The following is a 13850-nucleotide window of genomic DNA, read 5'->3' on the forward strand; positions in this document are numbered from 1 at the left end:
CTTTATGTATGATTAAACTCATGATTTTCTAGCAACTGTTGATTGTATTCTGACCAAGAATCCAACTGTGGGGCACACTGGTATTTCCAGCTTCAAGAACATTTTAAGATTGTATGTACTCATTTGGCCAATTCTGAGATATAACCTCCTTTTATGTGGCACATCACATCAACAAGCTGTTGGATAAATTAATAGATTAATGAGGATCTAACATCATCTTCCCTTGTAGTTCCTATAAAATTATACTTCTTTATAATATTTATACCCATTCAAAAGATGAATATTTTCTAAAATCATTTCTATGTATTAATATGTTTGATTTTTTCAGTGATTTAGTGCTACTTTTTACCACTCTGAGTTTTCTTACATAAGAAACTCTATTGGCAGTTCAGTTCTTCATATACAGGTAGTCCTCAACTTACAACCACAATTGGGATTGGAATTCTTGTTGCTAAGCAAGGCATTTGTTAAGCGAGTCACACCCAATTTTACAACCTTTTTTTGCTATAGTTACAGTCATTAAGTGAATCGCTTTAGTTGTTAAGTGAATCACACAGTCATTAAGGAATCAAGTTTCCTCCATTGACGTTGTTTGTTGGAAGCCAGCTGGGAAGGTTGCAAATGGCGATTTTGTGATCCTGGAACTCTGCAACTGTCATAAGTATAAGCTAGTTGCTAAGTGCCCAAATTGCAATTACTTGACCATGGGTTGCTGCTTGCGGACTGGTGGTAAGTCACTTTTTCCAGTGCTGTAACTTTGGTCACTAAACAAATAGTTGTAAATTGTGGACTACCTGTAGTTATCCATTTTGCTTTTGGGGGACAATGTATAAAGGCTATCAATTCATCTGTAATATCTGCAGATATAGTATGATTAGGAAAGTTAGATGTTGGGGTAGATGACAATTCTATTGGTTGAAGAGGTAAGTCAGGATTCCCCCCCCCGCCCCCGAATGTGACAATCTACATAAAGACTTATACCAGCCATGTCCAAGTTGGTGCCCTCCATGGGTCTTGGGAATGGAATCCCAAGAATTCCCAGCTTGATTGTAGGGTGAGACTATTATCTGCCCTTGACTTAGTATGAGACACAAAGCTTCATTGAAGGCTGGCCTTTGGATATATATATCTAAAGACGAAACAATTCAAATATGTAAGGAGCCATTTAGAAATCTATTCTGATTGTTTGAATCAAGCCAACCTGATTTTCTTTTTTCTTTTAATCCCAGCAAAGTCAAATAGAGTATCTGATAGTGACATTTGCTGTATCAAATGAACTTTCAGAGTATAAAGCCTCCTTTCTTATCTTTGAAAGCCTCTGCCATATCAAATCCAGTAAAGTTTAAATGCCTGATTTTACTATATTTGACTACAATATAATCTTTTTGTTACTGTTGCTGCAGCAGTTAAAATCAAATATAACTGCCCAGATATTACTACCTTCAGTTTCTCAGTGAGGCAGATCTCAGGAGAATGGGCCCAAGCGTGAGAACTGCACATAAGAGAGAGGATGGTGTATGTGTGTGTATGAGTTCCTCATAGTCCTGCTTTCTCGAAGAGTGCGAGCTAGAAAAGGACGTTTTATAGAAACTAGAGGAATGTTTGTGTTCTCATTTTTAGATTAATTTGGCTCTCATTTTAGCTTCATTTATTTTTTTAGTTGATCAGCTACACTGTCATTAAAAGTAAGTTAAAAAATTATGCTTGAAAATCTCAAGCCTGTCCTATTTTTCTTTTCTTAATCAGAACATTGTTTTCTTTTTCAGGGTGGGAAAAAGCTTTATATTTTATTGAGCAAGATAAAAGTCAAGGCCAAAGCCTCACATGCTAGATAACACTTCTGAAAGGGAAATGTTTGATAAGGAGGCTGCATTAATCATGATTGCCAGCTGCCTTGACCCAAGGCCCTCTGTGGAACTGAATTCATTCCAAAGATGTTGGAATTCCATCTGCAAATGGGAAAACTCCTTTCTCTAAGATTGTCTCCTATAAACGTTAAAGTTCCCATGCGCGTCAGGAATTGCAAGATTGGAAGAGTCAAACAGATTGCACGTCAAACAGCCTATTTTTTTCTGAATATATTGCAGTACATTTATTGTAGCAAATATTTCACCCAAACCAAAAGAATCAGAGTAAACCAGGGTGGATAAAAATCAATGATTTTTTTAAAAAAAAAATCAAAAAAATCAGATTTTTAAAATTTAAATCAGATTTTTTTTATTTAAATCAGATTTTTTTGATTTTTATCAAATTTATTTTAATAAAAAACTTTTGGGGTAAAAATCTATCGTAAGATAGTTTTCTATTTAAGACACATAAATAATTTAGTTTATTCAGCATGAAATGGAGCTTAGTTATGTAGCATAGGTGTATATTCTGCAACACTGGGACTATCGGTGAGTCAACAGTGGGTCAAAGGAGTAGCAGAGATGACAGTTGCTCTTTAAAAATTATGATTTAAATCGAGTTGATTTAAATCAAGCCTTTTTACTAGTGATTTAAATCATGATTTAAATTGTGATTTAAATCAACTCGATTTAAATCAAATCCACCCTGGAGTAAACAGCAATCTTTGAAGCATAAGGAATTTCATACAAAAAGAAAGCTCCTGAACTAAGAAGCTATCCCCAAGAATAAGCTGTTATGTGGCAGTTCTAGGTTACTCATAAAAGTAGTCCTTGACCTACAACCATTCCATTCAGTAACCGTTCAAAATTATTGAAGTCCTCAGAATTCCAGCTGCCCTAGCACCCCTGAGGTCACATGATTCAGTTAACAGTGGCAACCAGGACTGCAGGGATTGCTGTCACTAAGCAATGCAGTTTGCTTTACAACCACATTGCTTAGTGATGAAAATTCAGGTCCCAATTTTATTTATTTATTTATTTTTTAAATTTTTATACCACCCCCCTCTCCCGAAGGACTCGGGGCGGTGAACAGCCAAAATTAAAAACACACAATACAAATATTAAAATACTATAAAACAAAATTAAATTTATCTTTGGCTTCCCCAATTTAAAACCCCTTACCCATAAAATTTCCCAATTAAAATTTTTTTAACCCAGCCCGGCTTGCCTGTATATGGGATAAAGAGAAGAGTATATGATATTTGTTTTTTCTTTAATTTTGAAATAGGAAACCGAGGTATAAATATAGTCAAGGTGATCATATTAAACTATCATCAAAAAACATTGTAAAAAGGGAATACCAGTAAATTAACTATCAAATGGAATACAATGATAGCAAAAACAAATGATAAATGAAGAGAATTTGCAATGTGAATAAATATGTCAGCCAAATATCTGCTTAAATATTTTTTTCAAGAGGTGTCAAAGTGCCTGGAAGAAGTATAGCTAATATTTCAAAGCAGAGTGCCCTTCATTCTGGATTGTTGGAGACCCCTTAAAATTTTTCTTTCCAATCTGTGCCTACCTAGAGTGGGAAGAGACATCTAGTGCTACTTTTCTTGTCACTGTGTGAAAAGCTAGCCTTTTTACGCAGGAGAACAGCTTAATTTCTGATTGCTAAAAGAGTTATTTTCCTAAGCAAATACTGATTCAGCCAATTTAGTTCATACTCATTTTCACATATATATTAGAGCCTATATATGTGCAAAAGAGAGTCGTATTGGTATTACTATATTTAATGTGTAGGGTTGGTTTGTTGCAGAATTCCTAAAATCTGTCCAAAGCATTGTAATTTCTAATAATCAGCTTTTTACCAGTGACAGTTCTGCCAGTAAGAAGTTCTGCCTCAACTTCTCCCCTCCCAGTTCTGTTGAGTTTATTGGATTGGCACAGGGTTTACAGGGCTTCTAGATAGATGACTGCTATTGCTACTAAAAACATTTTCTCTGGACAGAAAAATGATGGAAGGGGTAGGAAAAACTGATGATTACAAAAGGAGCACATAGCTATCTAAATCTCTTATAACATTCCATGAATAAGACAGAGATTGTGCAATGGCCACTTAATTTGGGAAACATCCCAAATTTCTGATTCCGTGGTCTGATGCGCTTCCATATGGAGAGCTTCAAATGCTAGCAGTCAAAGGCCTTAGGCATCTGTTGCAGCTTGCTCTCCCATATTGTCTCTTGAAAGGAAAAAAGGATGCAAGAAACCATGGCCAACGCAGCAGTGATGGCTTCAACAGGCAGGAAGATCTGATAGCGCACAAATTATTGTTAGAGAAGTCAGATTACTGTAAAAATAAGTGTTGCAAGAATGTTCAGACAAAAAGAGACCCCAAATTTTCCTCTGGGATCCCATCTGTAGTTAGTACTGGGTAAATAGTTTTGTGTATTCTCTGCTGTGTACTCTTTAGGAATAACTTTTGCTCCCAGGCAGCAAAAAGATTCCAAACAGAGGTTTGATGCCATCTAGAGTCACCTTATGGCCTTGCATATCAGTAAATGGATCACTCATTACAAGACAGCATTTCAACTAATAAAAGCTCTGAAGTTAGTGTGTGTATGTCTGTGTGTACTTTCACACTAGAAACAAGTATTGTGTATGCGCACACGCACACCTACAACCCCTTGTTACTAAAATCTGGCTTAAATAAATCCTAACTGTGATTCAAACTTTGCTCACTGTCACTAATTTGGGACATTTTGTTAACTATAGTGTGATACTTTTGTTGTTTTGGAAACCAGTGTTAACAAATTTGTGGGGGGCACATATGATAAAAGTTCTTTCCTTTTTCTTTTCTTCCTTAAAGGCTGATGGGGGGGGGGAATCTGACTTTTGCCTTGCAGAATATGAAAGTAGTGAGGAGATGTCCTAGTTAAAAGTGTAGTCTTCCTGGAAAGACACAAAAGCATTTCTAAATTTGTGGTGGTTTGAAGTGCCTTCCTTTGGAAAATGTTCTGCAAATAAACAGCATTTTTGTTATTCTATCTTTGGTAAATGGAGAAATTGAAAAAACAAATGCTATCAAGGAAAACTGCATTCGGTCTAGCTGGAAACTTTTATTCTTTTGGTCTCCAGACCAGATAGAATCATAGACAAGTTGTCCTTTTAGATGAGGTGTGACAAAGGTAAGCAGTGATAGATGGTGCATGAACAATAGTTGAAGGATAAAGGAAGAGCAGTTGCCAGACATTGTCAGAAAGATATCAGTAGCCAGACTATTAGAAATGTTAACAGAGTTGCCATAGGACATTTGGTAGGTACATTTTGACCTTTACTGTGCTTTAAACTAGAAGAGATTAGCTTTTAAAGCACAAAAGTACATTGTACAATGCCCATTATTACTCTGGATAGCAAAATGGTGACATATAAATTTAATAAATAAACATGGCAACTTTCTGCCAAGGTTATTAGCAGTTATTCTACTTAAGAAAATAATATGAAACTAAAATATGAAATATTTTTCATATAAAATATGAAAATAATATGAGGTTTGCCTGAATGCAAATTTTTCTCATTTGTGTGCTTTTGTGTTTGATGCCAATATATGTGGTACCAATAGAATATATGTAACTCGGGGGTTGCCTTGTTGAATCCTTGGTGCTCTCTGAGCTTGGTTGTTTTATTACAGATATTTCATTACCTGGCTAGGTAGCATCTTCGGCACTATAAGGGAGTGCCGCTTTATATAGCAGTTAATCCTCATTTAATGACTATTCACTCAGCGACCATTGAAAGTTACAATGTTGCTGATAGAAAGCAGTTATGACATGGGCTGGTTGTTGCAATGCCTGCATGGTCATACAATAAAAATTTGGGCACATGGCAACATGCCCACCTTAAAACTGAAGGGTTGCTGCTTGCCTATCCCCCCCCCCCCCCATCTAGGCTGCCCTGCATAGTGACATTGGCTACAATACTGGGCCTTCCCATTGGCCCAGGCCTGTTTGTGAGCCCTAGTGCCACCGCTACCAATGAGAAATGCTGCTTCATGCCATTCTCCAAGATACATCTTTGGGAGTGATAGATTGGCCCCATCACCCAGCCCTTATGAGGATCTTGCTGCACACCACTTACCTTCAGGCATTTTTCTCCTGCTTTTGAGAGGTCCAAAAATGGTCCAAAATGGCCTATGAGGCAAATTCTGACATTTTTAATCCTTTATCATTTATTTTTTTTTATCCATACACCAACCTCTTTCAGGTATGCTCCTTTTTCAGGTTTGTCCTTTATTTTTTCGAAGAAAATATGGTCTCTGTGCTTACAGAGAAGTTATCAATTGTGAATGTGGATAATCTCATTTTTTAAATTTGATACTTTTTAATCAGTGTTCTTATTGTACATTACTTATCTTGGATGCAGTGCTTATGTATGTCATGGAATAGAGAAGCATAGAATAGTCTTTCTTGAGTTTTATTAAGAAAAAAGGTAGAAGATGGCACATAACAATATAATTTCATTTCTTCTCAGCACCCTCTCCAGTTGTTCTCATGCTGTAGTGGCTTTATTGTACCCCTTCTCATGGCAACATACCTTCATTCCCGTCCTTCCATCTTCCATGATTGACATTGTCTGCTGCCCAACTCCATTTTTGGTTGGATTGTTGTCGAGCTCACTGCCCAAATTAAAGGAGCTACCTGTAGAAGAGGTAAGAATGGATTCAATAGCTCATACGGAAATAGAAGTTTTCAATAAATTCAACATATTTTTTTTATCAAAAGCTTTATGTATTGGCCATTAGTTAGAGTTCTCTGGTGGCTCTTTTTAAAGGCAAAGTCTGGGGTTACTTGGACTGAGGGATTACTGATCCCAAATCGACTGAAGAAGCTTCCAAGGGTGAAAATAAGTATGCCAGCATCTATGTTGCTGGAGATCCATTTTTTGCCTTTATTGGACTTTAGAAATCTTTTGAAAACTTTTTATTTGAAGGATGCCTTTTGATGATTTTTAATGCTTGGTGGAGTTGATCGTATGATTCTGACAGTGGTTTTTTTTTTAAATTTCTCATGAAGACAATTTTTTGAGATTTTTTTGTTCACCATCTAGAAGCTTAATTGTGGCAATATTAAAATATTGTATAATAAATATATTGGCAAGAAGAAAGGGGACATTATGCCAGTGAAGATCTTGGATGAAAGTCTTTGAACTTTGTCAACTTGTTTTTCAAAAAATCTTTGAAAAAGCCTATATATTGATTTGCTGTAATTTGGAATTAAAGCTTGTTGGAAAGTAGCTGAAAAGGGACTGAAATGTGAGAAGTAGCTATCACTGTGGAAATCAGGATCAACGACAACCAGGTGTATCTGGTGTTATTTTATACTGAAATATCATAAAAGCAGGGGATAAGTGTCTTGGTAGGATTGATTTCGAGCCAGTGTTATCTAACATCTGTGTAAGGCAGCTTTTGTATTCTTAACCTTCTGTTTTCAAATGTATTAAATTGCTGTCATTGACAAGCTTTTTCCCTAGATAAAAAAAGTAGCTTTCTTTGTTATTAGATTTGGTGGAGTGCTTTAAAGGCTTTGGTAATGTTTGTTTGGAGAAGCTGCATGAGTCAGCTGTGTATCAGGTTGTTGTTTTTTTCACATAACTCCTGAGGGAGAGCTATATCATTTTGTCTGACCCATCTGAGAGCTTCATATATATGTTCCTTGACACAGATACTTCCCTTCTGTTATTCTCAAATATGAATAGATTCCAGAGTCAATGATTTCTGTTTCAAAATTAAGACTTTAATACCACCATGTTGCTTACACATACAATGAATTGAAGAATATAGAAATTAATATGAAGTGTTCCTTTTCTTGATCACAGTGTTTCCTTTTTGGACATAACATTCTCTGCTAAAATGTAAGCTTCCTCCTGAAAGTAATACTAATAGTGTTTGGGATAACAATGCACTATACTTGCTGTCTTAGATCACAGCTTTAGGCTTTCATTTTTATTTATTTTATCATATTTGACTTAGTAACCACAGACAGACATGAACTGTACAACCCCTAAGATTAGGCTGCTTCTGCTATAAATTTGTTGGAGCCATCAGGTATTAAGTAGAAGTTTTGTTCATTGATCAAGACAGCCAGTCACTCAGTAGCAACAAAATGCTTCCAATCATCAAAAAGATTTTTGTGTCAATTCTTGTAGGCCTTGATGGTGAACCTTGGGTCTGATCGTTTCATCAGACAGGTACTGTTACATTATTTGTATTTGTCTTTTATTTGATATTTATTTGTATAGAAGTGCCTTACAATTTACAAAATAGATTTGTAAGAGTTAGTTATAAATGCCCTCCCATCCAGCTGAGAAAGAGAAAATGTGATGGTTTTATATGTGTTCAGTAATTTCCATGGAAAATGCAAAATCTGTATATCTTGTCTTTTAATTGCCTTATTCAGCACACAAGAATTCTATATTCATGTTTGCTTGTACTTTGCTACACTGCCGTCATAATCAGGGAAGAGATTGTATAGTGTGCAATAGTGGGGGCATGAGATTATCTTGTGTCACATTATTTGCAAGATATGCTATGTATTGCCATTCCTCTGCATTTAAAACCATGACACATTGTTGTGGTTACTGCCACGAAAATAGTTCAGATGAGATTAATCAATCTGGAGCAATTAAACCTTGTATTTAGGCACGAACAGAGACTGCAGAACTTTATCAAGTGCAGGACAAAGCATAGGAAATGACATTGAACCTTCCTGCATGAGGCCATAAGTTCTAGTCTCACCTTAGGCACAACTGGGTGATTTTGGACCATTCACTGTCTTTAGTCCTAGGAAGGAGGAGGCAAGGACTTCCAAACTCTGCCAAGAGAACTGTGGGGACTTGGCCAGGCAGTTGCCAGAAGACTAACCAGAAAGTGTGTGTGTGTGAGAGAGAGAGAGATGGAGAGAACGAATCTTGAAGAAGTGTGTTAACAACACTTTTTACAGATGGACTTGCAGAAGTTTAGGGTGCTGTTTTGTTTTGTTTTAAATCTGCCTCCAAAAGAAGACAGTATTAGTGATTCCTATTATACAGTAGATAGTTATAAGGAGCAAAATTGAAGACTTACCTGAAAATCTGACCCCATTAAATCATGACATCACCATACAAATCAATGCCCTTGGAGGCCAATATAGTATTGTTACAAAAGAATTGTGCCTTCCTCAAGAGTTCCTACAGTATTCATCCTTTTTGAAAAAAAAAAAGCTCCATGAAGCAACTCGTTCTCCCATTCTTCCTCTGCCTAGATGTCATTCTAGGGATAAAAAGATTTGCACTTGGTGAGCTGATTTTAATAGACCTAGAAGGAATGAAATTTTAGGAGCTACGGAATAACTATAACCTCCCAATAGTATGTTTTATGAATTCTCGTTTGTAAGAAAATATGCACTGTATTCTTGACATATGTACAGGCGTTTAGTATTTATTTTGCAATACATTTGATTCTAAAAATGTTTGATAGTAGAGGAATATAAAAGGAAGAATAAAATCCTAGCAGTCTCTTTCCTCCCCTTCAGATGGATGATGAAGACACACTTTTGCCTCGGAAATTGCAAGCAGCTCTGGAGCAGGCCCTAGAGAGGAAAAATGATCTGATAAACCAAGATTCAGACAGTGAATCAGATGAGGGTAAGACAGTTTTGGAAGAAATCCTATTTACAACAGAATCTTTGTGGAAGAGAGAATAATGTATCCTTGGACACTAGGAGAGAAACAAAGATAGCTGTATTTAAACTGACCACCTTATTACAAATCTTTATTTTTTCATAATTAAAAATACACTGTTCTGTAGCAAACAGTTGGAATCTTTAATGGTTGTTCCCATTATGTTTCAAAATACAGATAATTAATCATTGGTTGAACAGAAAATCTAGGCCTAGGCATTCTGAAAAATCATTTCCATGACTGTTTTTTGGCTCACTTACTCTGTTGTAAGAATTTAATTAAAAGATTGGATGCTGTACTAGTCCCTAAGGAAGCAAAAGAGCAACTGTGTTTAGTTCAAATAAGTTGGCTTTGTTAATGCAAACAAACTTTCCTAGCAAAGCAAAATTATTTAACCTGTGTCACATGTCAGAAATGTTTTAAATAAGGGTAATATTAAAATATATGTGTTTCCTTGTATTTCTTAGCCTCTGAATGACTACATCTTTTAATTTTGTAGAGTTTGTCACTGTGATTTTTTTCATGAATATGGTTCATGTATTGTGCACAGAGTAAATTCTTGCAGGACTGAACTCTAATATTTTGGGCAAAATATAAATCAGTGTTTGCACTTATAATGGGATTTATGGGCAAGTGTATGTATGTGGGAATGGTGGCAAGTGACAGAATATGTATCATTACTCATAAAAAATGATTGAAATTATATATTTGCATCAGCTCTCATGATGCAACTATAAAATGGCATCGTTTATTCAATAAGTCATGACATATTTCATCACTTCAACATTTTTCAGGCTTGTTTAGATTGTTAAAATCTGATAATTTTTTAAAAATAAAATATGTTTTTATTATTAAGTACAAATGGAATAATTTTATTATGAAATATCCTTTGAGAGAAGGAGTTTCTCAAAAAGATAAATACTTGAGTTAACATTGTTGTCCCTTCTCACTGTTAAAATATTCAGCCCCCCCCCAAAATCTTTAGCTGAAGAATACCAAGAATGGAAGAGAAAAAGGCTGTGAGGAACAGATTAGGAAACCAATATTTAGGTATATACAAGCATAGTAAAAGTTATTCAGATAATGCAGCTTCTTATATATTAATAATAAAGAAAAATATTTTTCCTAACATAATAATTTAGCCCGTAAAAGCAAATATATTTACTTTCAGTTGGGCAGGGAAACAGATAATTTTGAATGTAATCCAGCATTTTATTGTGTGGCTGCAGGGTGGGGATTCTGATGGTTCAACCCTATTAGACTAGAGCCCTTCTCTGAGGCAGATGGGTGGTTCAAAAATGTGAAAAATAAATAAATTCAGGGGATGTAATCCTGAAGGCAGACCTTTCCCCTTAGCCACCTGCAAGTTGGTCTTTTGACTGAATTTGGGTGGTAAAATAGCTATGGCTGAGTGGTTGTATAATTGTGTTGTTACAACTTTATGTTTTGTATAATTTGCTCTTTGTATACAAATAGTGCAAATAAATATTTTTCCCGCTTTTTCTTGAAGAATGTAACACCTTAAATGGATTAGTATCAGAGGTTTTCATCCGTTTCTTTGTGGAGACCATTGGACACTATTCCCTTTTCCTAACACAAAATGATAAGGCTGAGCGAGTGTTCCAGAGGGAGGCTTTCCGCAAATCAGTTGCTTCAAAAAGCATCCGTCGGTTTTTAGAAGTTTTTATGGAATCTCAGATGTTTGCTGGCTTTATTCAAGACAGAGAACTGAGAAAATGTAGGGCAAAAGGTAAGACCTGTTTTATTAGCTGCAGACTAGCCTTTTTCCTCTCAGACTGCCTAGAGAGCCATGGAGCAAAACATTTGGCATGTGTAACTGCTTCAGCCATATGCATACTCTACCAGATGGCTATTTTTGAACAACATAGAGATAGAAATTCTATCCTACCTTTTAAGGATTTTTGTGTTCAGATAAGACATTGTGTATGCATTTTAAGTATTTTTAGTACATTCATATATTCAGCTAAACCATAATATGCTTTATTTTGGATTAGGTTTCATTTATAGCATACCAGCATTTACTAATAAACAATGTAAAGTAAATCCTAGCTTACTGTGATAGATGCATTTAATTTTATAGCCTTTATATGGCTGCAACAAGGGGATTAATTCTTAGAAATGATATATTTTCTGAATTACTTAGAACTGTGTTCCAGTTGTATAAAAGTAGATTTAGAGTCAGGTGACAGGACTTCCTGTTACTCTCCTTCACCATCCATATTTATGCAGCTTATTTTTTTAACTGTCTGTTCATCTGCCATCTATCCATCCATCCATCCATCCAGGGGTGGGATTCTGCCGGTTCGCACTGGTTTACACCGGTTCGGGTGTTCTGGTAGCTCTGATGATCAGCTGAGAGTGAACCGGTTCGCTCCGACGATCAGGTGGGCCCGCCCGCCCCTGCGCTATACTGACCTATATTTCCTGTGTTTGAAGCCCAGCTGATCGGCATGGCAGAGCAGATTGCCGCGCCTCAGCTGTTTTACTCACCGGGGCTGAAGTAGAAGGCATGTTTTAGAGCTTTTTTTAAACACACCGCGCGCCCAGTGAACTAGTTGTTACACCGGTTGAATCCCACCACTGAATCCATCCATCCATCCTCTGGCCTGCCCAACTCCAAAAAACAACACTGAGTGGCTTCACAAAATTGAAAAGAGAGAATAACCCAACTCTGAATTTAAGAACTGTAATTGCCCCAAGAGAACAATTGAATAAATAAAACTCTTGTATCACCTTATCAATTTCATAGATGGTATGAAGTGGAGTTGGAGAACTCCAACTTTCACTGCCAGAATTATACCTTTGGATACAAAGTTTTTTTTTAGGATTTGTTAACAGATTTTAAAAGGAATCATATAGCATATTTTTTTGTACTTAATGCGTTTGATAGAGAAACTTATATAACTATTTTATTGCATGGCTCCAAGCAAGCTAATGGAACTAGTCAAAGAATATAGTTGGCAGATAAATTTGGGAATGAAAGATCTGTTAGATCAGAGGTTCCCAAACTCTTCAGTTCATGTACCCCTTCAGGAAATTTCAAACTGCTCATTGACCATCAAACTTTTATTAAATAATTTACTAAACACTACTTTAACTAATAGTACTACAAATAATAATAGTAACAACAATGACTTCTTAGATAGTCCCATTGACCCTGCCTTTAGGGTCAATATCAATCACTGAGGAACTGTGTATTAGATCCTTGTAAATTAATAAGACGCATAAAACATGGCAGTTAAGATGTAGAGGATAATTTCCTTTGTCTTTTAAACAACTACATTATCTGTTTGCACTTGGTATAGTTCTATGGCTTTTACTACAGCTAACGATCAAGGAAGTGTCAGATTCCTTCTTATATAGTAATACCGTCTGTTGAGCTGTGCAGTTACGAATCAAGCTTTAGAAAATCGAAGGGAGGCTTATGTTGTTCCCTCTGATTTGGAAACAATCTGCTTCCTAGATGAGAGAAGGAAACAAATAGGAAGATTTCTGATGCCTTTTGGAAAGATCACAATTGAGGCTCATTATATGAGAAGGTTAAGCCATGTAAGCTTCAAATATGCACACAATTTGTGCATCTTTCTCTCTCCCCCAGGCATCGAGACATTGTAGACATTATAATCAGTGAAAAAGCATAATCTGAAAAATATAAGCACTTGTGTGTCTTATCAAGTATTCCTATAGTAATGTAGCTAGATTTCAGAACCTCTGTGGGGAAGGAACACACAGAAAAGTACTCTGTGGATAGCGATTGTCTAATAAATAGGTATTATAATTCCCTTATTCCCTCTGATACTCAATTACAAAAGTCAGTTTGTAAGTGTATTATAGCCAACATTTCTCAGCCTGGTTTCAATATTTCAAGAGATGATGGGGCATGTAATCTATAACAACTGGAGGGCACTAGATTGAGAAACACTGGACTACACTACTGTAAATCCCGGGAGTGAAAAAATGAAATGAAGGCAAAGCCGTTAGATCTTTTGTGGTCTGTTAAAAGCTAATCACTCACAGCATCTTCCAGTTATAAGAATCATCCACAAATGAGAGTTATCACGTTTAATTAATTTTAGTGGGGCTCTGTGCAGAAGAAATTGCATTGCCTTCAGACTTCATATTAACTGGACATACTCTGTAATAGGCAAGACTTGTAAGGTAGCAGATATTATGTTGAATTCAGCAAAAAAACCTTTTCCCTGGGACGTTTATGGAATGTGCACGATTGTATTAAGAAAATTAAAATACATCCTGAAAGCAGAG

General features: G+C 36.0%; 1 protein-coding gene across 12 annotated transcripts in view; it reads left to right on the top strand.

Moving 5' to 3' along the window:
• The window catches only part of DENND2B (DENN domain containing 2B), a 152216-nt gene that overhangs the window by 136952 nt on the left and 1414 nt on the right, over positions 1 to 13850 (top strand). For all 12 annotated transcript variants that reach the window (XM_087879085.1, XM_087879075.1, XM_087879070.1 and 9 more), the window contains 4 exons: positions 6381 to 6558; positions 8055 to 8096; positions 9419 to 9530; positions 11077 to 11316. In XM_087879085.1, the coding sequence (XP_087735211.1) occupies positions 6381 to 6558; positions 8055 to 8096; positions 9419 to 9530; positions 11077 to 11316 (572 nt within the window). The remainder of the gene's footprint in view (positions 1 to 6380; positions 6559 to 8054; positions 8097 to 9418; positions 9531 to 11076; positions 11317 to 13850) is intronic.

The sequence above is a fragment of the Pantherophis guttatus genome, chromosome 1 (assembly GCF_059756535.1).
Source record: "Pantherophis guttatus breed Tessera chromosome 1, ASM5975653v1, whole genome shotgun sequence".
Classification (NCBI taxonomy): domain Eukaryota; kingdom Metazoa; phylum Chordata; class Lepidosauria; order Squamata; family Colubridae; genus Pantherophis; species Pantherophis guttatus.